At 36.8% G+C, this 25450-nt stretch overlaps 2 protein-coding genes, 1 long non-coding RNA gene and 1 pseudogene across 4 annotated transcripts; 1 reads left to right on the top strand and 3 right to left on the bottom strand.

The window, feature by feature from the left end:
* Window positions 1–518: 518 nt before the first annotated feature.
* Window positions 519–2681, bottom strand: LOC145218305 (uncharacterized). Its single transcript, XM_080085717.1, has 2 exons — window positions 2363–2681; window positions 519–2187 (listed from the first exon to the last, which is right to left on the bottom strand). Exons 1-2 carry the CDS (start codon window positions 2417–2419, stop codon window positions 1126–1128), a joined length of 1119 nt encoding a protein of 372 aa, XP_079941843.1. The 5' UTR covers window positions 2420–2681; the 3' UTR covers window positions 519–1125.
* A 3956-nt stretch (window positions 2682–6637) lies between these two features.
* On the bottom strand, window positions 6638–7277 carry LOC145218310 (uncharacterized). The gene has a single exon (XM_080085720.1). The coding sequence runs from the start codon at window positions 7275–7277 to the stop codon at window positions 6657–6659; it is 621 nt and encodes a 206-aa protein (XP_079941846.1). The 3' UTR covers window positions 6638–6656.
* Window positions 7278–11056: 3779 nt separating this feature from the next.
* LOC145218308 (uncharacterized) lies at window positions 11057–12943 on the bottom strand (annotated as a pseudogene). The gene is made up of 2 exons (XR_013857565.1): window positions 12720–12943; window positions 11057–12544 (listed from the first exon to the last, which is right to left on the bottom strand). The product of XR_013857565.1 is annotated as an uncharacterized LOC145218308 (transcript).
* A 5818-nt stretch (window positions 12944–18761) lies between these two features.
* LOC145218314 (uncharacterized) lies at window positions 18762–19777 on the top strand. The gene is made up of 2 exons (XR_013857567.1): window positions 18762–19037; window positions 19278–19777. It is a non-coding gene; the product is annotated as an uncharacterized LOC145218314 (long non-coding RNA).
* Window positions 19778–25450: the final 5673 nt, after the last annotated feature.

The following is a 25450-nucleotide window of genomic DNA, read 5'->3' on the forward strand; positions in this document are numbered from 1 at the left end:
GACACTAAAGCTTTCTGAGTTAAAAACAAGGCACAATGGTAGCATCTTTACATTACTGCATATGCCTTGAGAAATTAACATTTTTTGTCTCGTTTGTCGGTTGACTGCTTTCAAAGACAAAATACACTCCACGTGGTTTTCACACTAAGCCAGATTAGGTCACTCCGGTTTGTCGCGTAACAAGTAACAAAGCCATGTCTTACCAATTCTGTTTTTTTACATATCATTTATTTGCATCACGCTTTTATAAAAATACAGCAAAATCTTTGCAAAACCAAATTCTTGACAGGTTGCTTGACCTTTGTAGTGTAAATTTAAAGGCTTCCCCGGTTAAAAGGCTTTGACTCATTGACGACTTAAGCGTTGGATTTTAGTCATTCGGATTTTCAACGTTTCGCAGCTATTCCCGACTTGGTGATTGTTTGTTATAACTTGATCGCTATGTTTTGTTTCTTACCATGCAAACCAACTCAACTCGATTCATTCTTCTTTCTTCCTTTGAAAGTAAACTCGCATAATACGATGAAAAATCCTTTATTGTACAATACCTAAACAGTTGCCGTTTTGAAATAAATTTTATGCTGTAGATTTACTTAGTGTTTCTGCACAGTTAAAGTTGTTTAATACAGTTCAAACCCAAAATCCACTTTAAGCGAATAACGACAAGAAATTGTTATGCATTTGCATTAATCAAATCATTTTGCAAGACTGCCCAACAATATTTGAGACGTGGTAATGCAAAAATCAAAAAAAGGAAAACTTTTTGCACAATTATCACACCACCACATATATTCAAATGTCCACTGATGCTAAACAATTTTAAAACACATCTTTCCTTGATTGAGTTGCTGGTTGGCGCAAGCCAATACAAACATTATAATATCTGTAAAGTCCTTTAATGGGGGTCAGCATGCGGGTTTTCAAAAGTCCACTTTGTGCAAGGCGTTTTTTAGCAAACACAAACATCAAATTAATGGCATTTGTACTAGTACGTGTCAAAATGTTGATTTTGAATGTTCCACTTTGCTCAAAGATGACATCAACTTGGTTTCTCGCTGTTGTGAACATGTTCAATCCAGTTAAAACTTTTTTCACATACATCACATTATTTCTTACCAGTGTGAGTCAAAATGTGTTTTTCAAATGTGCATTTTGGCAAAAGCGTTTATCACAGACTACACAATGATAAGGTTTCTCACCAGTGTGAAGCAACATGTGTGTTTCCAAATGTTCAATCAGGTTAAATCTTTTTTCACAAACACTACATCGATGACGTTTGGTACCAGTGTGAGTCAACATGTGTCTTTTCAAAGTTCCATTTTGATGAAAGCGTTGATTACAAATAACACAGTGATAAGGTTTCTCGTTGGTGTGAGTCAACATGTGTGTTTTTAAATTTTCACTTCGGGTAATTCTTTTTTCACAAACATTACATTCAACAGGTTTTGCATCCGTGTGAGTCAACATGTGCCTTTTCAAAGCTCCATTACGGTTAGAGCGTTTATCCCAAACATTACATCTGTTAGGTTTATCACTGGTGTGAATAAACATGTGTACATTCAAATTTCCTCTTTGAGCAAATCCTTTTTCACAAACATTACATCGATGAGGTTTATCTTTGGTGTGAGTCAACATATGAGTTTTTAAGTGTCCAGATTTCGCAAATGTCTTTTCACAAACTTCACATCGATGAGGGTTTTCATTAGTATGATTCAACAAGTGTCCCTTTAAAGATGCTGCCCATTTAAATCTTCTCTCGCAAACATCACAGCTATGGGGTTTCTCATTAGTGTGAATCAACATGTGTCTTTTCAAACTTCCCTTTTGGCGAAACTTTTTTTCACAAATTTCACATCCATGAGGTTTATTTTTGGTGTGAGTCAACATATGAGTTTTTAAGTGTCCAGATTTCGCAAATGTCTTTTCACAAACTTCACATCGATGAGGGTTTTCATTAGTATGATTCAACAAGTGTCCCTTCAAAGATGCTGCCCATTTAAATCTTTTCTCGCAAACATCACAGCTATGGGGTTTCTCATTAGTGTGAATCAACATGTGTCTTTTCAAACTTCCCTTTCGGCTAAACATTTTTTCACAAACATCACATCGATAGAGTTTTTTATTTACCATATTGTTTTGATTTTTTTTATCATGGAGCAGCTTGCTAGAGGAATCGAAACGACAATCCTGAAAAATATTTTAAAAGTTATTTTTAAACATCTGTTTAACTGCATTTAGCAGCATATTTCTAAAAATTCTTGTTTATTATAAGAGTTTTAGGCCACAAAGGATAATATATAAGACACATAATATATCGCAACGTTAATTGATAATTCAAAATCGTATCTGAAGTATCGCTTACTCTGAAACCTGTCCAATCTATGTAAGCGAGTATTGCTCTTTCATTATTTTTTATCATAAATTATCGACTTCCGGCAAATTTTGTTGTAAGTAATCGATGTTTTGGCATCCAGAAAAAGGCGTCTTTTATGGTACGTCGATACGTAGCTTACTTGGTATCAAAATTGACAAAAATTGCAATACTTTACATTATAACCCAGTATTGCTCATCCAGCAGTTTTATTATAAATGATCGACGTTTCGACTCCCTATACATGACACCTTCATCAGGATAATGGCATATCATGCTAGACAAGTTTCTTATAAAGCAACAAATTGCAACCTTCTACACATATACAACAGCGATAACGGCTGCAAACTTGCATCAACGTAGTGATAAAACAAGCTCAGTGGTGTGAAGGCAGTCGATAATTTATAGGCATTAGAACGATGTTATCACTACATTGGTGCGCGTTTGCAGCCGTTATCGCTGTTTTGTATGTGAGGTCATTAGATTCCAACAAATAGTTAAAAGCAATAGACGCTCAATTCAACTTTGGCATAGGAAGAGTCATAAAATACTTCTTGCCTACATAGCAAAAGTATACACACGTATTTATTCAAATTAAACAACGAGTTTATAAGTACCAACTTTTTGTGTCCAAATATTTGTGGAAATCTCTCCATTTTTGATATTATTTATGCGTCGCTTGTTTCCTTGGTAAAGTGCCCTTACCTTTCTCGACAATTAACTAACATAACAGTTAAAATACTTAGCCCGACGCTATTTTATTCTTGGTGCAAAGATGGCAGCACAAGACATGGTGCGAAATAAACATCAACAAGAACGTAAAATATACGAATCAATCGCAGTTGCAATATTTTGACAGTTTTAGAAATATATTGGGGAATAAAGTCTCCAACAGAAAATGCGATTCATTTCCAATGCCTCTCGCAGCGGTTTTCAAACATTTTAGGCATGCGGCGCATTAAATTACTGAAATTTCCTTTAGTGGCACACTTCGTAGGTAAACATAACAAAAGCGGTTCAAATAATGTTATTTTAACTTCATTAAAAAAAAATAAAAAATATGAGCTTTGAAACATTGCCATGCACATCAGTATTTCGGCATAAAGACCTTAAACACCAGGGACGGTTTGCACTTAAAAAAGAAAATATTTCGCGGCACAATTGGAAATCTCTCACGGCACACAATGTGAGAATCACTGGCCTATCGGCTTGTTGCAGTTACAATACCCATTGAATCCTATTATATTTCGGCACAATACAGTTACAAACCATCGGCACAATACAGTTACAATACCTTTTTTTTCTATTACTGAACCAAAATAGAAATGACTGTCACAACGTTAAGGCTTTGTTCCCCATAACTGTACTGTTTCAAATGTAATCTTTGCCCTTTCCACCGCTGATAGCAAAGGTTAATGAAATGTGGATTTCTAAAATCCCTTACAAGTCCAAGGACCTTCCTGGGGTACCTTATGATTTATGTATTAGAATCCAAGTACCTCTCTGGGAGGTCATCGGTTTGCGACGGCGATTACAAATCCAAACACCTCTCAAGGAGGTATAAGTTGCGCCAGCGTGGCTACCGCGGAGCAACGGGGAGGCGCAACGGCGCGGAGCAACTCAAGCGTCGCAAAGGGTAAATGTTGCTGAATTGTATGCTACAAAAACCTGGGTATTGCTTTGAGCTGTATCATACGCTTCAAAATTACAAACGGTAACTTTTATGTGCAATATCATTATTTACTTTTGTTGATAAACTTCATGTTTTTTGTTTGGTGTATGGTTTTGGTTGATTTTAGAATTGATGCAACAAGTTTGGTTTGGTGAAAAATAAGGCTGTTTTGGTATTGGCTGCATAGAAAAGAGCCATATTTGAAATGTCTGTAAAAAAATAAATCATTTGAATTTAGGAATAAAAAAACGTTCAAGATCTTATTTTGTATGTTTTGATTTAAGCGGGCTGGACATCGAGTCAGAGCTTTATATCCGGGACGTAATGCAAGCTTATGCGTAGCGTTCTGGTATAGCATTTGTTTACACATATTTTTCAATGTATCTACTGCTTCCAGTGCATGTTCGTATTCATTTAAATATACATTTCCATTTTCAAGGGAGAATATATCTTTCATCACTGTGAACATCATGGATTCAGACGTTGCCCGTCCACTGAGAATAAAAATGCGACAAACAAACAGTAACACCGGATGCACCTCACGTTGTTCGAACCTAGGAAGCTTCTTTGTATGTGTCACGACTAGGTGTTTGATGTATTTGTTTTCTGTGTGTTGCATCCTGTTTGAAGCCGGATTTTTTTGTTTTATTTCGTATTGGCGTGTGAAGCCTGAATGCGGGGTGTTTTTAATAAGTCCTCCATCCAGCTGCCTATTTAATGCCGGTCCGTTGAATCTTTGTTTGATTCATTTGTGTCAATAATGAAATCAATCGCCTCAAAATCGTATTGTTGTTTGAAGCCGGAAAAATTCAGTTTGTTTGTTTCAATTCATTTTTTGGCGGGCGGGTGAAACCAGAATGCGGGATGTTCTTAATAACCCCAGCTGCCTATTTAATGCCGACCCGTGGAATCATTTGATTGATTTATTCGACGTGAGAAGTTAGTAACTTAATTCAGTTCAACCAATCAGATACCACAATGCCGTTAAAGTTTCTTGCTCATAAAAACACAAATAGCGAGGCAGGATGCAACCTTGTGAACACAAACTTGGCAAAATTAAATAAATATAAATTGCTTGCTCACGTTTACAAGTTTTTGTTTTATCTAAACACGCTACGCTATAGCAGTGGATCTCAACCAATCCACGTGATTTATTGCGGTGAGCATACATACAATCTCTACATTTCTAGTGCTCCATGAAGCAAACTAAGGCCCAGCACACTATCAAATGAAGGACTTGGGACATTGGATTTGACACAGTAAGTGGTTGTCAGTTGCCATGATACGGTTGTCATTCTCAACTGTATCTATTATTTTAGCAGATGGTAATTTGTTATTTTTTTAGGCATGTTTAAAAATATGGTAGCTCATCTCTAGTGTGATCCTGGTTTTGTAAAACATTATGATTGGCTTTCATTTCTTCTGGCCTAACTCAAGCATTTTTGTGTAAACTCCTACTTGTCAAATTAAATGTTGCATACACTTTATCTTTTATTTTTTGTTGTAGTTCAACATCTGGAAAACTGAACAGAAGCAGAAAAAAAACATCAGAATCATTCCAAAGGTATTTAAGATTACCTTGGATAACATGGAAGAAAGTAATTGATTGTGGAAGAATAGTGTGGGTGAACTGAGCTCACTGAAGTGTCAGCCAAATCATTGATGCATACAAAATGCTTCTTGTCTCACTTGCAGGGAACATTTTATTTTAAGATATTCACCACACACTTCAGTTTTACATGAATCAAATCGAAATAAGATTTGATTTAAAAAAATAAATAAAAAATATTTGATAAATTTTCAAATAATTAAAAATTTCAAATAATCAAATAATTGTTTGTTTGATAACAACCCTATATTGTAGCAAAAAATGCATACTGTTTTGTCCTATAAAGCAAGTTGATCACAAGGCGTGGACCGTATAGGTTAAAGTGGCCAAGATTAAGTTATTCTAATTTGTTATGATCAAACTAAAAAGCCATGCTTACCAAATGTGTTTTATATTTGCTTGTCATGTATTGGCACCAGGGTTATATAGGAATACAACAAAACATTTCCGAAGTCAAAGACTTAAAAACATACTTGTTGATGATCTTTCAGCGTAAGTTTACCCTGTGTTGAACAGCTTTGACCCATGATCTAAATAAGCTCTGGATTTGGGTCGTTCTAACTTTGTCTGTTGCGTTTCATCGTGGCGCATCTATTTCCGGTTTGGGACTGTTCAAGTGCAATTATGTTGCAATGTTTTCGTCCACCAATCGAAATATAGTCAACTCAACTGTCCAGGTGCGTACACTCGTTCTTCTCAAAAAGTAAACTTCTACAATACCTATTTGATGTGGTTTTCAAAACTTTATTTAGTATGCATTTGCATTGATCGAATCACTTTGCTAACAATGCTGCCCCTCAATAATAAAGACAACATCAGCTAATGTAAAAATCCAACAATGCAAACCTATTAGGTATAAACAGAACGCTACAATATGCATTCATATGTTAACTGATGCTACCTAATATGCACAACAAATCGCGTTACTTGTTGGTGTAGGCAAATGCAAACATAAAAATATCTGTAGAGTGGCTGAAACGCAACTTCTACTTTCAAGCATAACATCAGTGGTGTTTTTCTCCAGTGTGAGTCAACATGTGTCTTTTCAATGTTCCACGTTGACGAAACCGTTCACCACAAACAACACAGAAACAAGGTTTTTCATTGGTGTGAATCAACATGTGTGTTTTTAAATCTCCACTTCGGGTAAATCTTTTCTCACAAGTATCACATCGATGTGGTTTCTTATTAGTGTGAATCAACATGTGTAGTTTTAAACTGTCACGCTGAAGAAATTTGTTTTTACAAACATTGCACTGATGAGGTTTTTCATTTGAGTGAACCAACATATGTTTTTTTAAGTAACCAAACCGGGCAAACCTTTTTTCGCAAACATTACATCGATGAGGTTTATCTCTGGTGTGAGTCAACATGTGTGCTTTTAAACCAGCCCCCTGCTTAAATCCTTTCTCACAAACATCACATCGATACGGTTTTTCATCAGTATGACACAACATGTGGTGTTTTAAATCATCACCATGGCGAAATCTTTTTCCACAGATATCACACCGATGGGGCTTTTCATTCGTATGAGTCAACATGTGTCTGTGCAAGGTTTTAATTTGGGTAAAGTTCTTTTCACAAACATTACATCGATGGGGTTTTTCATTGGTATGAATCAACATGTGTGTTTTCAAACTTCCACTTTGCCTGAATTTTTTTTTCACAAACATCACATCGATGGAGATTTGTTTTTGTCATATTGCTTTATTTTTGGGGGGAGGGGGTCGGAGCAGGTTGCGAAAGGCACAAAAACATCAATTTGAAAAACGTTTCAAAAGATTATTTTTATTACTTTTTGCAACATGTTTGTAACTAAGTTTAGCAGCAAATTTCTGACAAAAACTTGTTTTTAACAGGTGCAACATTTTCACAAAACGATCTTACCTGAGGCGATTAATTATCACAGGAGCAATTTATAGTTCAAAAGCTTATCTGTGATATTAAATTACGTAAAACCTGGCCATTCTACATAAGTGTGTATTGTGTTTACAGCAACTTTTATTTAAATAATCCACGTTTTAGCGTCCATATGGAGGCGTCCTGCATGGCACGCGAAAAAGACGATTACTTCTGATAAAAAAAAGTGCTGTAGGAACAGCTTGTTTACTGTTTATTCTATGTTGAGGCTCAGTAGACTGCAAAGTGTAATACAACATTTGTCTACAGTTTTGAAAACATAGACACTCCACTATCTGCATTCCTAATTCTCGGCGAAAGGCCTAAGCTAACCGGCATCAACGAATATGATTCAACATAACATACCACAGGTGAAATATCTAGGTTGTAACAAACACAAACAAAATCGTCCTACCGAATCTATTTAACATACACTAGCTTTAACTCGCTACTGAAAAACTGCCTCAACTAAGCTACTGAGCCTAGCTGTTATGCGTAAACGTAGAAATAGTAATCAGTTGTGCAGCTGCGACCTCCGCCTGTTCCAGTGTTACAGGAAGCTATTGACAAGTTTGACATTAAAACAGTGTGGGACCAGTTAAATGTTGCTTAGCTAGGCGTGGCATAGTTTTTTAACAGAAAACGAGGACATTGTTTTTTTCTGGAAAGATGACAGCATAAGGTACAGTACCAATATAACAACAAGATACGTATGAGGTACGATACTACGCCTTCTCATTTGTTCGAAATATAATAAAAATAAATCGGATAGTTTTTACAAATTTAAGGAAAAAATCTTTACCGCCTCCAATGGAAGCATGTGGTTCATGTCCAATGTCTATCAACTTCTTGCAAAAAAAGGTACAATGCAATTATACCAGCCCTTGATTCCTATTGCTTTTTCCAAAATCGAAAATTGTACAAACTTCAACGTTTCAAATTCATAATAAAGAAATTTTTGAAGTAGTATGTATTTGGAACACTTTACTGTGTAACGTTTATTATTGGTTTAGCAGGGTTTAAAAAATGCTTTGTCACGTTGTTGTCGCTTTGTGTTGCCTAAAATAACTATTTATTACAGCTCAAGCGAATTGTACACATTAATGGCCAGACATTTATAGGCAACAATTGTCGGACTGGACATCGGGACAGAGCCTTAAATCCGGGACTGCCTCAGCTACGGACTTACATAATTTACAAATTGTGCCCTATGGTATACTGCGAAGTTTGTTTTATTGTTATGTTTACCAAGAAAAATATGTTAAACTCAACTGAGCAGATACATTGGCGCTGTTGTGTACATACATATATCTACTAGTGCTGGTTTAATAATTTACAACGACTTTTTTGTAGCTGTTCGTTTAAATTAAATTTTGTGTTTAACCAATTCAGGGAGGTTATGGGCAGGTGAAGCTGTTTAAAAGACTGTAGCTTTATTACGACTAAATGTCTTGTAAGCAGTTCTCCAATGGTGGCGGTTTTCTTGCCCAATTAGGCTGGTTTTGAAGGTCGAGTGTCGGTTTACTATCACTACTTGCAGGTTGCGTGTTAATAGCTGTTTTGCCAAAAAAATTACATGGATTTTTACATGCATGTGTCTTTGCAGGCACTGATTCTCAAAAAACATTGGCTTAGTTTGTGTTAGTTTTGCGGTTGCGGTTTTTGGACCAGTTTTGACGGGCATGGTTGCGCATTTCAGAATTTGTCCTGGCAACACCACATAAACATCTATGATTCCAATGCCCCTATTTAACGATCTAAGCAAGCCCGATGGTCAAAAAATAAAATGTTATGTATTCAGGCGCCCTACTACGCTTACACTATATCTGACCTCTGTTTTGTTTATCTGCCTGATACCATTGTTAACTTAGACACAAACTTGTTCACTGAATCGGATATTCCTTTCATCACATGTTTCACTTTATCGAGTAATTCAGTTAATCGCATATTTCACCTAATCAGTAGGGCAAGTTTTTGTTGCACTCAAATCGTAAGAAAGTTGCACTTAATTTTAACATAAGTTGCAGTAAAAATACCAAGAGTCAATCAGCACTGCACTATAAAAACAAGTGTCCTAACTGACAACTAGCACTCTAGCCTCATTCAATCAGTTTCGGAAGCATTATTGCGCAACAATCTCTCTTCAGTCTTCACTCACGCACGAGAAATAAAAAGGCGAACGGAGAGGGTCACAGCTCCCATACTATACTATTACTGCGCCCCGAAAAGCTGAAGTCATACCTCCACTTCCTATTTAGTTCGGGCACTGTCGTGCTTGGCTGGAGTTGTTAAACTTCTGTCTTGCAAGCCAACTGTTGCGTTTTACATTTTTTTACATTCATGTTGTTACATTTTGCCCAATACTTGATAAAAGTTGCAGTAAAAAGTTGCATGAAAAATAGAAAAAAGTTGCAACATAAAATTCCTACAAACAGCTTATAACTTCATACAACATAAATTCTAAGTATTTAGGAAGCTGCCGGAAGCTGTAAAAAAATGTTGCAGAAGTTGCAAAAACTTGCCCTACTAATCAGATAATTTATTTAACCGGATGATTCAACTAATCATATATTTCACTTTTTCGCTTATTGCACTTTGTCGCAAAATTCACTTCATGGCATATTTCACTTATTAGCATATGAGGAATAATTGATTTTTTTTTAATTTAATGTACAAACTTCTGAAGACAAAAACGGCATCATCAGCTGATTTTAGAGAATAATTCGACATTTGGACTTGCGGGTAACCCTGGGATTGAAAAGCACTAGAGCAGGTTAAGAGATCCAGGTCTTTCTTCGCGCCGACCACAGTCACTTTAAAAGCTGTTTTTACCGGGACAAAGTTCTTTAAGCTTGAACATCGCAGAAAAACAATATTTCTGAAACGTTTCGTTGGATAGCTTCACTTACGCATTCAGCGGCATCGCGTTATTGTCAACAATCGAATTCATGTCAGCGTCCAGCTTGCTCAAAGCGCTCTTCACAGGCGTGGACTTTGTCGGTGTTGCGTAATGCAACATGGTGCCATTTCCTAATCATGGTGTTATAATAACACAGACAATGAACAATTTCCGTCATGCCTCAAATTGCAGGCGAACGGAAGAAGGATGTGATTTGGCTCGGTTTGCTCGAATGGGACAGGAACGTTTAGGCTTGCGTTGTTAAAAGAAACAAACCATGGATTTCAAAAACTAATAACTGGCGCATTCTTTGTCGGAACTATCGTAACTTTATTCGCATGTATTCTCTTTCTGTAATGTAAAGTTAGAAGCGCATGACGCAAGCTGACAACCGGATCTAAAGACCGCGCCCAGCTGCGTCAGATATATATAGGCCTCGCCCAACTGCGTCGAATAGATGAGTTTATGTTAGATGATATGTTTTATGATTATGTTTTGGACTTTGTAAATCTTTGTTATTGTATAATCTTACATTGCATCTATTAAAAACAGAAGGTGGTGTGAAAAGGTTGTCTTCTTTCTTCCTTTAAAAGTAAACTCGCATAATACGATGAAAAATCCTTTATTGTACAATACCTAAACAGTTGCCGTTTTGAAACAAATTTTATGCTGTAGATTTACTTAGTGTTTCTGCACAGTTAAAGTTGTTTAATACAGTTCAAACACAAAATCCACTACAGTTCAAATCCAAATAAACGAATAACGACAAGAAATTGTTATGCATTTGCATTAATCAAATCATTTTGCAAGACTGCCCAACAATATTTGAGAAGTGGTAATGCAAAATTAAAAAAAGGAAAACTTTTTGCACAATTATCACACCACCACATATATTCAAATGTCCACTGATGCTAAACAATTTTTTAACACATCTTGCCTTGATTGAGTTGCTGGTTGGCGCAAGCCAATACAAACATAATAATATCTGTAAAGTCCTTTGATGGGGGTCAGCATGCGGGTTTTCAAAAGTCCACTTTGTGCAAGGCGTTTTATAGCAAAAAACGCCTTGATATTAGTCAAGGTATGTCTGTTCACAGAAACGAAATTTCTTTACACAAACATCAAATTAATGGCATTTGTTACTAGCACGTGTCAAAATGTTGATTTTGAATGTTCCACTTTGCACAAAGATGACATCAACTTGGTTTCTCGCTGTTGTGAACATGTTCAATGCAGTTAAACCTTTTTTCACACATATCACACCATTTCTTATCAGTGTGAGCCAAAATGTGTTTTTTCAAATGTGCATTTTGGCAAAAGCGTTTACCACAGACTACACAACGATAAGGTTTCTCACCAGTGTGAATCAACATGTGTTTTTTCAAATGTTCAATCCGGTTAAATCTTTTTTCACAAACACTACATCGATGGGGTTTGGTACCAGTGTGAGTCAACATGTGTCTTTTCAAAGTTCCATTTTGTTGAAAGCGTTGATTACAAATAACACAGTGATAAGGTTTCTCGTTGGTGTGAGTCAACATGTGTGTTTTTAAATTTTCACTTCGGGTAAATCTTTTTTCACAAACATTACATTCAACAGGTTTTGCACCCGTGTGAGTCAACATGTGCCTTTTTAAAGCTCCATTACGGTTAGAGCGTTTATCACAATCATTAGATCTGTTAGATTTATCACTGGTGTGAATTAACATGTGTACATTCAAATTTCCTCTTTGAGCAAATCCTTTTTCACAAACATTACATCGATGAGGTTTATCTTTGGTGTGAGTCAACATATGAGTTTTTAAGTCTCCAGATTTCGCAAATGTCTTTTCACAAACATCACATCGATGAGGGTTTTCATTAGTATGATTCAACAAGTGTCCCTTCAAAGATGCTGCCTATTTAAATCTTTTCTCGCAAACATCACAGCTATGGGGTTTCTCATTAGTGTGAATCAACATGTGTCTTTTCAAACTTCCCTTTCGGCTAAACATTTTTTCACAAACATCACATCGATAGAGTTTTTTATTTACCATATTGTTTTGATTTTTTTTTATCACGGAGCAGCTTGCTAGAGGAATCGAAACGACAATCCTGAAAAATATTTTAAAAGCTATTTTTAAACATCTGTTTAACTGCATTGAGCAGCATATTTCTACAATTTCTTGTTGATTATAAGAGTTTTAGGCCACAAAGGATAATATCTAAGGCATATAATATATCACAGCGTTAATTGATAATTCAAAATCGTATCTGAAATTTTGCGTACTCTGAAACCTGTCCAATCTATGTAAGCGAGTATTGCTCTTTCATTATTTTTTATCATAAATTATCGACTTCCGGCAAATTTTGTTGTAAGTAATCGATGTTTTGGCATCCAGAAAAAGGCGTCTTTTATGGTACGTCGATACGTAGCTTACTTGGTATCAAAATTGACAAAAATTGCAATACTTTACATTATAACCGAGTATTGCTTATCCAGCAGTTTTATTATAAATGATCGACGTTTCGACTCCCTGACACCTTCATCAGGATAATGACATATCTTGCTAGACAAGTTTCTTATAAAGCAACAAATTGCAACCTTCTACACATATACAACAGCGATAACGGCTGCAAACTTGCATCAACGTAGTGATAAAACAAGCTCAGTGGTGTGAAGGCAGGCGATAATTTATAGGAATTAGAACGATGTTATCACTACGTTGGTGCGCGTTTGCAGCCGTTATCGCTGTTTTGTATGTGAGGTCATTAGATTCCAACAAATAGTTAAAAGCAATAGACGCTCAATTCAACTTTGGCATAGGAAGAGTCATAAAATACTTCTTGCCTACATAGCAAAAGTATACACACGTATTTATTCAAATTAAACAATGAGTTTATAAGCACCAACTTTTTGTGTCCAAATATTTGTGGAAATCTCTCCATTTTTGATATTATTTGTGCGTCGCTTGTTTCATTGGTAAAGTGCCCTTACCATTTTCGACAATGAACTAACATAACAGTTAAAATACTTAGTCCGACGCTATTTTAATCTTGGTGCAAAGATGGCAGCACAAGATATGGTGCGAAATAAACATCAATAAGAACGTAAAATATACGATGCTACGCCTTCGCATTTGGAACGTAAATTAATTAAATAATGAATGTTCAGTTATGAAGGTAAGAAGAACTTTGAAATCAATCGCAATTGCAATATTTTGACAGTTTTAGAAATATATTGGGGAATAAAGTCTCCAACAGAAAATGCGATTCATTTCCAATGCCTCTCGCAGCGGTTTTCAAACATTTTAGGCATGCGGCGCATTAAATTACTGAAATTTCCTTTAGTGGCACACTTCGTAGGTAAACATAACAAAAGCGGTTCAAATAGTGTTATTTTAACTTCATTGTATTGCTTTTATTAACAGAAAAAAATATGAGCTTTGAAACATTGCCATGCACATCAGTATTTCGGCATAAAGACCTTAAACACCAGGGACGGTTTGCACTTAAAAAAGAAAATATTTCGCGGCACAATTGGAAATCTCTCACGGCACACAATGTGAGAATCACTGGCCTATCGGCTTGTTGCAGTTACAATACCCATTGATTCCTATTATATTTCGGCACAATACAGTTACAATACCTATTTTTTTTCTATTACTAAACCAAAATAGAAATGACTGTCACAACGTTAAGGCTTTGTTCCCCATAACTGTACTGTTTCAAATGTAATCTTTGCCCTTTTCACCGCTGATAGCAAAGGTTAATGAAATGTGGATTTCTAAAATTCATTACAGGTCCAAAGACCTCCCTGGGAGGACGACGACGGCGATTACAAGTCCAAACACCTCTCAAGGAGGTGTAAGTTGCGCCAGCGTGGCTACCGCGGAGCAACGGGGAGGCGCAACGGCGCGGAGCAACTCAAGCGTCGCAAAGGAGTAAATGTTGCTGAATTCTATGCAACAAAAACCTGGGTATTGCTTTGAGCTGTATCATACGCTTCAAAATTACAAACGGTAACTTTTATGTGCAATATCGTTATTTACTTTTGTTGATAAACTTCATGTTTTTTGTTTGGTGTATGGTTTTGGTTGATTTTAGAATTGATGCAACAAGTTTGGTTTGGTGAAAAATAGGGTTGTTGCGGTATTGGCTACATAGAAAAGAGCCATATTTGAAATGTCTGTAAAAAAATAAATCATTTGAATTTAGGAATAAAACGTTCAAGATCTTGTTTTGTATGTATTGTGCTATTCGAAAAAGCAAAAAAAAAGAATTTGGATCTTTGTGACATTTTTTGGGGGAAAAATTGGACCACAAAGGGTGTGATTCAACAATACTTCCTAAGAAAATTAGTAAAATATCAATAATATGCTACACGTCGATAACATAAACGTGTATCAATAAAAAGGACTGGGAATTGGCAACTAACAAAAATCCTGGATATTTTCTTTAAGCGGGCTGGACATCGAGTCAGAGCTTTATATCCGGGACGTAATGCAAGCTTATGCGTAGCGTTTCTGGTATAGCATTTGTTTACACAAATTTTTCAATGTATCTACTGCTTCCAGTGTATGTTCGTATTCATTGAAATATACTCGTGATTAAAACTTAAAGCTCGAATCACCCAGTCCGTTGCTTGGTGAGTGAAGACTAACAATCCTCATAGCAATAGATGTAAGTTCCGACAAATCACTTAGTCGTTCACCCTTTGGTTTTAAAGATATATATATTTCGCTATTACAGCATCGTCAGTATCTACGAACAAGCAGAAAGATTTATAACAAATTCATGAAAACAGTATGCATAAAAGACCTACTAATAAAAGTGTAAAATGGAATGTTAAAAAACGTTACTCAAGCTGCAGCGGCAACCAACGCACCGAGTGAACCACTACCGCATCAAACAAGCGAACAGACAAGAAAAAGAAAAAATACATTACAGGTGCGCGGCCGGAGGGAGGAAACAAGGCAACTTGTATATTATCGTCCGATAAAAATCCACAGGCAGAGAAAACACGCTGGTTGACGAGATAAGGCGATATAAACACAAACAAACTGGAGTGGAAGGCGAAGGACGTTATTTTACTCTAGGAAGAACCATTTTTTGGATGTTTATGCTTGCACCACTTTTGTTTAGCCATTTGTCCTCGTAAATGTCCAATAAATGAACCGGTGGTTTTTGTACGAACTGCACAAAAAAACATAGAGCGATGTCTAAATGTTCTTCAAATATGTCGCTGTGTGCGATAGCGTAGTGATGCGCCAAAGCCGTTTTATCGTCGTTTGCGTTGTGTTGATGAGTCTTCCATACCGACCTGTGGCTATTCCAACGGATGGAAAATCGGTTTTTCGTCTGGCCGACATACTGCGCATTGCAATTTCGGCATGTTGCCACATAAATGCCGAAATCCCTACATGTTAGATGGGACGCTAATGTGAACACCCCATTTGGTGTAGTGAGGCTGTCGGATGCGTCCACCATAGACATGTGGTTACCGAAGTGGCCACACAATGCACAATGGCCGCATGGAAAAGAACCCGGCAGTGATGAAATGTTGGTCAAAAACTGCTTTGCGCGATAGTTCTGTATCTTGTGAGGATCCAAGACAGAGTCGGTGGCTTTCTGTAGGAAATCATCACATTCGGTTGCAGCAATCGTTCTTTTTCACTAGCCCTCAGTAGATGAGGAAAACTAGTCGCCCAAACGTCCCTTTGAGCCCCAAACATTGTGGACGGGTTTGTCGGAAATCTTTCTGTCCATTTTCCTGCTTTACCAATGATGTCGTGGACCATGTTTTTTGGGAAATTTGACAATATGGCCTTTTGCTGAAGGTGTCGCAGACCCTTTGAGTAATCTTCGTCTCTTTCATTAAGCCGACGCATCCTTTTCGCCTCACCATGCAGAATCGACTTAAAAACTGATATTGGATGGTGAGACCTTCCGTCCAGAAAACGGCGGTTAACAGCAGTTTTCTTTACGTGATTTTTTGTTACAAACTGGAACACGTCATAATTGCAGATGACGTGTTCCACGTATAGAAAAGAAATGTGCCCCTTCTTCTGATCGGTAGCAATTAGCTGAAATGTCAATGCAAGACCAGATTCAGCAAATGATTTTCTTAAGCCGTCATTTATCTGTTCAGCTTTCTTTTTACCCAGACATATGTACGCCATGTCATCAATAAAACGAGCAAAAATCTCCGTCTTTTCGACGAACCGCCTGGACTATAATAAAGTGAACCGCCATATTTTCCAGAGATACACTGTGGTTATCACCCGTGGCAATCCCAGACCGCTGGGCATAAAACCGACCTTCGTGACACACAATCACATTTTCCATAGTTAAAACCGTGAGGTCAACCAGGTTCTTCATTGCAGTAGATGAAAACGTGGAGTGGCTTTGTAAGGCGTCCGTCAAGGCAGTGTATATCAGTGAGCGGCGTAAATTTGTGTACAGTGATGTCACGTCGGCCGTAATGATGCATAGCTCCGTTTCTCTCATTTTCTCTGCAATAAATTCCAAAATTGCAAAAAACAATAAATTTTCTCTGCGTTGTTAGAAAAATGTTTAGCCGTTTATTCTTTTATGCATACTGTTTTCATGACTTTTTTGTGAATCTTTCTGCTTGTTCGTAGATACTGACGATGCTGTAATAGCGAAATATATATATCTTTAAAACCAAAGGGTGAACGACTAAGTGATTTGTCGGAACTTACATCATTGAAATATATATTTCCATTTTCAACGGAGAGTGTATCTTTCATCACTGTGAACATCACGGATTCAAACGTTGTCCGTCCCCTGAGGATAAAAATGAAACAAACAAACAGTAACACCGGATGCACCTCACGTTGTTCGAACCTAGGAAGCTTCTTTGTATGTGTCACGACTAGGTGTTTGATGTATTTGTTTTCTGTGTTGCATCCTGTTTGAAGCCGGATTTTTTTGTTTTATTTCGTATTGGCGTGTGATACCTGAATGCGGGGTGTTTTTAATAAGTCCTCCATCCAGCTGCCTACTTAATGCCGGTCCGTTGAATCTTTGTTTGATTTATTTGTGTCAATAATAAAATCAATCGCCTCAAAATCGTATTGTTGTTTGAAGCCGGAAAAAAAACAGTTTGTTTGTTTCAATTCATTTTTTGGCGGGCGGGTGAAACCAGAATGCGGGATGTTCTTAATAACCCCAGCTGCCTATTTAATGCCGACCCGTGGAATCATTTGATTGATTTATTCGACGTGAGAAGTTAGTAACTTAATTCAGTTCAACCAATCAGATACCACAATGCCGTTAAAGTTTCTTGCTTATAAAACCACAAATAGCGAGGCAGGATGCAACCTTGTGAACACAAACTTGGCAAAATTAAATAAATATAAATTGCTTGCTCACGTTTACAAGTTTTTGTTTTATCTAAACACGCTACGCTATAGCAGTGGATCTCAACCAATCCACGTGATTTATTGCGGTGAGCGTACATACAATCTTTACGTTATTTTACATAAAAGCATTCTTATAACCGTACTGATTTCATAAAGCGAAAACATCTGGACACACTTTATTTGGTATCGTAACATTATCAATGGTTAGTACGATGTCTAGCACACAGCAATATGCAGTTTAATATCCCCCCACTCCCCCATTCCTTTCTTGTGTACAGCAGCGTAGTTTTTCATTACTGCAGAGTCTGCATCCATGTTCTGATAACAAAAAATCATGATTTTGTCTGCAGTACAGACCTTTCCAACGTTGGACCATCTAGCGGTCACAAACTCTCAATTTTAAAGACCACAAGTATCGTATAGCAACTGCTTTCGTATCTATTGCGTTTTAATCTAAATAAAGTACTTGGTCTTATTATATAAAGCGCCAGACGAAAAATTAAAATAGTCAATACAATTTTCTGTGTTTAAAGCAGTGGTTCTCAATCTTTTATGAATCGCGTACCACCTGGCTACTTTCAAAGCTAAAACAAACTCCACGAATTTTTTATGCAAAGTAGAGCAGCAAAATATGGAGACAGTTTTCACCTAATTTTTGACGACCGCTGGTGACAAGATAATGGCCATATTAGCTAGTGTGTGTTGATGATAACTTATCATGTAGTGGCTTGCACCCGATCCGTCAGCAAGTTCTCGATTATAAGCGCTTGTGGTACGCAAAAATCCCCGTTTCTCATCGGGCGGTGTTAGAATTTTAGAACATGTATTATAACACAGCCCGATTTTATCGGCAAGGTCGAAAAGCATTAAATTTATTTTTTATTGAAACATATTGTATTTTCTGTGGAAATAATCGCAGGTGAATTGGGTTTTACATGAAATTGGCAGTTAAATGTGAAATGTTAAGACAAAAGCAAACGCATTTTAGGCAGTGAAATAGCAGCAGTGCCAGATTCTCCTCGATTGTAAACTGTAAAATACAAAATGGGTCAAGGTTGTTGTATCTAATAGGCATCTATGTTCTAATAACAAATGGAGTAATGAAAAGTGACAGTTCAGGGTGGGGGAAGCATTTCTAGCTCTCCATGAAGCAAACTAAGGCCCAGAACACTATCTAATGAAGGACTTGGGACATTGGATTTAAAAAGCAATGATACACAGTAAGTGGTTGTCAGTTGCCATGATACGGTTGTCATTCTCAACTGTTTCTATTATTTTAGTAGATGGCAATTTGTTATTTTTTAGGCATGTTTAAAAAATGGTAGCTCATCTCTAGTGTGATCCTGGTTTGGTAAAACATTGGCTTTCATTTCTACTGGCCTAACTCAAGCATTTTTGTGTAAACTCCTACTTGTCAAATTAAATGTTGCATACACTTTATCTTTTATTTTTTGTTGTAGTTCAACATCTGGAAAACTGAACAGAAGCAGAAAAAACAGCAGAATCATTCCAAAGGTATTTTAAGATTGCCTTGGATAACATGGAAGAAAGTAATTGATTGTGGAAGAATAGTGTGGGTGAAATGACCTCACTGAAGTGTCAGCCAAATCATTGATGCATACAAAATGCTTCTTGCCTCACTTGCAAGGAACATTTTATTTAAGATATTCACCACACACTTCAGTTTTACATGAATCAAATCGAAATAAGCGTGTTTTTTGCCGCTGTACTACCCGAAGACAGGATTATTTAACAATTCTTGTACCCAATTTAAAGAAAACTTGTTATGTTAGATGTGTTCAATTATTTGTTGGTGTTGTCGTACCGAATAACTTGTTGTATTGGTTAGATGTGTTTGAACATTTGTATTAATGCTATCTTATCTGCTTGACATAATCATAGCGTCGTTAAAAAAGCATCTCTTGGGTAAATATTTAATACATTTTCACCTTGTTGTAGACTCCTTTAGTAAAAGTAGTTCACCAGACAGGAATGAAAAACTTTTATTTTTGACCAGTAATCTCTATGATAGCTTGTTTGCAAGGATCGTTTAATACAACCTCATCTTTCACATAACAGTTTTCCCCAAAATACTAGTTTGTCCAACGGCACTTAAGGCCATACCACATCACTTGAACATGTTTGTCAGTTATACTTGGCACTGATAGTATCCTAGTACAAGCCGCCCCTGACGGATACGAACAGTACCTACACCCATAGGCGCCGAGTGGGCGGTGGCGCCGCCACTTTAGGTTTGTAAAGCACGGTGGCGGCCACCGTGGATATTTTGATTTGTTGGCAGCGGTATAGTACGAAACATCGTAAAATCTGCAGAAAATAGGGGATAATTTTGATTTTAAACAAGCATGCTGGCATAAAAGCAACAAAACGTGTCGAAACTGCAACCTGTTTTGGCTAGCGCTTTGTTTATGACGCCAAACACACAATTGTTAGCAGTGAATGTAAGGCCATTGTTGTGTACAATGCGATTAACTGCCATAAATGGTTTAGTTTAGGAGGTGATACAAGAGCAACAACTTGACCAAACATTTTGTAAACGTTGCTAAACCAATAGTAACGTTAAAGCAAAGTGTTTCAAATGAACATTAGTTAAAAAATATTTTTTTTGAAGAATTTGACGAACGTTGCATTCTATTGAAAGTTTATTGTGCTTTGAGTTGGAGCTCGTGTGGCTGCACGCATTAGTGACGTCATAATTTACGTCCGCCACCTTGCATTTTTGCAAAACTCGGCGCCTATGCCTACACCTCGTGGGCCGTTGCGTCAAAACGCAGTCTGGTAATAAAAGGGAGTAAATCGGTCAGTTGAAGACGGCATAAAAGTTCACTAACTTGATTTCTTGATTTAGATTATTGAAACCAGTATTTTACGTTGATTTGTATTTTAAGTTTAAAGGCCTTGAGATTTTTTGCATAAACAGCACGCTACCACATATATCCAAATGTTATGCTAAATAATTTGTAAAACACATGGCATAGATAGAGTTACTCTTTGGCGCAAAGCAATATGAACATAACAATATCTGCAGAGTTTCTTTAATGTGCTTTATCATGATGGTGTGTAAACATCCACCTCTGAGCAAACGTTTTTCAGTAAAGCACCGCTTGGTGTGTCAAGGTGGACTGTTTACTACAAAACTCAATTTCAATGTTCCATTTTGGGCACTTCTTCTTTTCCAAATATTCCATGTCCACTTCAAGTAAATCTCTCCTCACAAACATCGCATCAATGTGATTTATCACCATTGTGATAAAACATGTCTTTTCAAATGTGCACGTGTGCAAAAGTGATTAGCATCAACGACTCAGTGATGAGTTTTTTTGTGGTGTGAGTCAAAAAGAGTTGTTTCAACACTCTATCGCAGCGAAATGTTTTTTTAACATCACATCGATCAGAGGTCTTATTTTTTGTGAGTCAACACATGTCTTTTCAATGTTCCACTTTGGGTAAATCTTTTCTCACAAATATCACACCGATGTGGTTTCTCATTAGTGTGAATCAACATGTGTATTTTCAAACACTTACCTCGGCTAAATCTTTTTTCACATACATTACATTGAGCAGGTTCTTTATTTTTGTGAGCCCACATGTGCTTTTTCAAATTCTCCAACTGGGCAAATCTTTTTTCACAAACATAACATCGATGAGGTTTTTCACCAGTGTGTGTCAACATGTGTCTTTTCAAACTTCCATTTTGGGCAAAGCTTCTGTTACAAACAACGCATTGATAAGGTTTATCTTTGGTGTGAGTCAACATGTGTCTGTTCAAAGTAGCAACTTGACGAAATTGTATTTCACAAAGGTCGCATCTATAAGGTTTCTCATTAGTGTGAATCAACATGTGTCTTTTCAAAGCTCCTGTCCATTTAAAGCTTGTTCCACAAGCATCACACCGATAGGGCTTTTGATCGGTGTGAATCAAAATATGTCTGTTCAAAGTTCCAATTTGAGTAAAGATTTTTTCACAAATATCACACCGATGGGATTTCTCACTTGTCATATTTTTTTTTATCATTAAGTCATAGAGCAAATCGCAAAAGAGATCAAGGCGACAATCTTCGAAAATATATTTAAAAGTTAGTTTTGATTAATGTATGCAACGTCTGTGTAACTGACAAAAACTTACGATGTTTTTAAGAAGTTATGACACGAAAGCATTTGTTTTTTTATTCAAAATTGTAATTATGATATGACCATACTTTTAAGCCTAGCAGTTATATTTATGCGATTATTGTTTTTTCAGGACATTTTGTTAAAAATAATTGACATCCATATCAAGACATCTTGTATGGTACGTCGAAACGTAGCTTACTGACTTTTAAAATTGAAAAAAATGCAATACTCTACATGCATTACAACGTTTTTTATTATTATTATTATATTTCATTTATATTTTATTTCTATTGTACTGTTTTTTTCATGTTCTTTATCATTTTATTTTTTGTCATTCATATCTAAATTATTCAGTGGAATAGTCTATAGTTTTTTTTCTCAAATTAGTTGCCTGGATAACTTAACATTAGTCCAACGTGTACTAATAGCATGAATATTTTATTCGGCGCCTGAAACTATCCGGCAGGGTTTCTTTTCTTGTCGAACCCCACCTTCTTTCCCTAACACGGGTGGTTAGTTTATATGGCCCCCTCGACTGGTTCCACCAACGTCCCACCCCCAGGTCGGGTTTACCCACAATGCGCCAACCTCACTTTCTTCTTGTTATCGCTGTTTTATGTGTGTGGTTGGTTGCAATTTGTCGTTTTTTTAACAAATTTGTCTTCCAAGATATGCTAATTTCCTGATAAGGGACGTCGAACTGTCCATTATTTATAATATAATAGCAATTTTTGGTCATACTCATACATTAGGCTCACCAGTAAGAGCTTATTTACTATTCATGCTATGTTATGGCTCAGTGAACTGCAAAATCTAATACAACGCTTGACTACAATTCTAATAAAATAACCTAGACTAGTGGTTCTCCCCCTGTGGTGCGTCTGCAAAAAATGATACGCCTGAGATTTTCAACTGGTACGCGAGTAACCTTATGCTATACTTAGTTTAAGCCTTTCAAATGACCCGGCTGATAAGCCATGGTTTTGCGTGAAACTCGTTTCTAATGCATTCCTTTGGAATTGCTAACCTTGCCTGTTTTAGAAATGAACTGGATTCGTAACGAAAAACAGGTCTAGCTCTTGGTTAACCCATCCAAACAGGGTTTACGTGGTACACCGCCATATAAAATGTCGCCAGGTGGTACGCGAACAATAGAAGGTTTAGAACCTCTTACATTGACACTCAACTAAAGCGTTTCACTATCTGCAAAGACTAATTCTTGGCTAATTTTAAGCTAACTGTTATCAACTGGCTTCGCAATGTGTCAGTCAGCTGTGCAACAATTTCCTTTTCCTGCGTGTCTGATTACAAGCCTCATTAATATTAGACAAAAGCGTGTGCCGTGAACTCTTGAGGGCTGATCCCAGTCATCAATTTATGTTCATCTTAACTGATACTGGCCAAGCTCAGTTGGTAGGGCGCGACTCCCGACTCTTGTCGTGGGTTCGATTCCCACCGCAGTCTAGTGCCATGTCATCTGGTGGCGAATGCCTTATGACCGGTTGGCTCGGTGTGGGCCTGGTGGACTGAGGTTCAAATTATTTGGTCTCAAACTTTTGTAAAACCTTCAGAAAACAACAAATGTACAAACAGTTAAAAGCAATGGACACTTAATTTAAATTTAATATGGCCCTAAAACGAAAAGTTTATAGTAAAAGTAATAACATACTGCTTACCTTCATAGTTAATGACACACGTATATTATTCAAATAAAGCAATGAGTTTATTACTACCAACTTTGTATGTCCAAATCTTTGTGGAAAATCTATCCATTTTAATATTATTTTATACGTCGCTTGTTTGATAAAGTAATGTGTCCTTATGTCTCATAAGGTTTTACTTTCTCCCTGTGAACTAACATAACAGTTAATATACTTAGTCTATGTTTTCTTAACATATTAAACAAATCCGTACTCAAGCTTTACCTCGCTACCAAAACACTAACTTAACTGAGCTACTAAGACCACCTGTTATGCTTACACAGAGAAACAGTAATCAGTTGTGCAGCTGCTACACCAGACCTGCGTACGTTCTCGTATTACAGGAAGTAATTAATCTGAGCAGGTAGGGACGAGTTAATTGCTGCATAACTAGACATGCCACATTTTTCAACCGAATTACGGGAAGCTATTTGTTTTTTGTGCTTAGGTGTGGTACGAAATAAACAACAAAAAGTACGTATAAGATACGATGCTACGCCGACCTATTTGAAACGTAAACTCTTCAAGAACGTATGTTCAATTACGAAGGTAACAATAAGGTTAAAACTGAACGAAATTACAACATTTCGGAAGTTTTAGAAATATATGGGCAAATATTTTCCAACGGAAAAATGCGATCCATTTCCAATGCCTATCGTAGTGGTTCTCAAAATGTTTGAGCATGCGGCGCGTTAAAGTACTGAAATTTTCTTTCGCGGCGCACTTCGTAGGTAAACGCAACAAACGGAATGTTAATTTTCACCTTTATTGTATGGCTTTTTATTACCAATTAGAAAAAAAATATGAGCTTTATGTGGGAGGAGGGGATTTTAACTCAAAAACCGAAATGGTAATCGATGCCTCCTCAACATCACTTTTCTTTTCAATTTGATATTTGCGTTCGCTATAAATAAACGATTGATTGTTTGAAATATTTCATGTATTTGTTTTCTGTTTGCTGCTTGTCATAACGTTTGAAGCCGGTAAAATTTAGTTTTTTTTGTTTCGTTTCATATTGGCGGGCGGATGAATCCTAATTGGGGGCTGTCCTTAATAAGTCCTCAATTAATCTGCCTATTTAGTGCCGGTCCGTTGAATCATTTGATTTAATTTTTTGACGTAGAAGGTTCAACTTTAGTTTAGTTCAACCAGTCAGATACCACAACGCCGCTGAAGTTTCCTGCTCATAACAACACAAATAGCGAGATAAGATACAACCTTACAACGCAAACTTGGCAAAATTAAAAAACCTTATACTGGTCGACTGCCACTTGAACACTTTTGTTTCACCACAACAGTGTACCATAACTCTGTTTGGATGGGTTGCCCAAAGTATAGGACAATTCTTCTTGAATAGGCTAGCATATTTATAAACCAGCAAGATTAGCAATTTAAATAAAATATCCAAGACAGTGGTTTCATTAAAAACCATAGCTAATCATTTGGGTCAGTTGAGTTACAGTTTTATCTGACTTAATTTGAGGAGTACAGAAAGCTACTGAAAAGCTTCGGGTACCACATGTTGAAATACCACGTGATTTGTTGCTGCGAGCGAGCATGCAGTCCGTACGCTTTTTTGACACAACACATTCTTATAATCGTACTAAGTCTATAAAGAGAAAAAATCTAGACACACTCGGTTTCGTATCGCAACATTAACAATGCTAAGTATGATAACGGTCACTTACTCTATCTTTAAACACGACAAAGTGTCGTAAAGCAACTGCTTTCGTATGGGCCGAATGGGCCGGCGCGCCTGGCCCACATACAGACATTAAAACTTTGATTGGGATTCTCGA

Source organism: Phallusia mammillata, chromosome 3 (assembly GCF_965637545.1).
Source record: "Phallusia mammillata chromosome 3, kaPhaMamm4.hap1.1, whole genome shotgun sequence".
Taxonomy (NCBI): Eukaryota; Metazoa; Chordata; class Ascidiacea; order Phlebobranchia; family Ascidiidae; genus Phallusia; species Phallusia mammillata.

Excerpts from the sequence above, each read along its gene's own strand:
- LOC145218305 (XM_080085717.1), bottom strand. The coding sequence starts at position 2,419 with ATGATAAAAAATAATGAAAGAGCAATACTCGCTTACATAGATTGGACA. Across the intron at positions 2,188-2,362 it reads TAGATTGGACAGGTTTCAGA|GATTGTCGTTTCGATTCCTC; the intron begins GTAAGCGATACT and ends AATATTTTTCAG.
- LOC145218310 (XM_080085720.1), bottom strand. The coding sequence starts at position 7,277 with ATGTTGATTCATACCAATGAAAAACCCCATCGATGTAATGTTTGTGAA.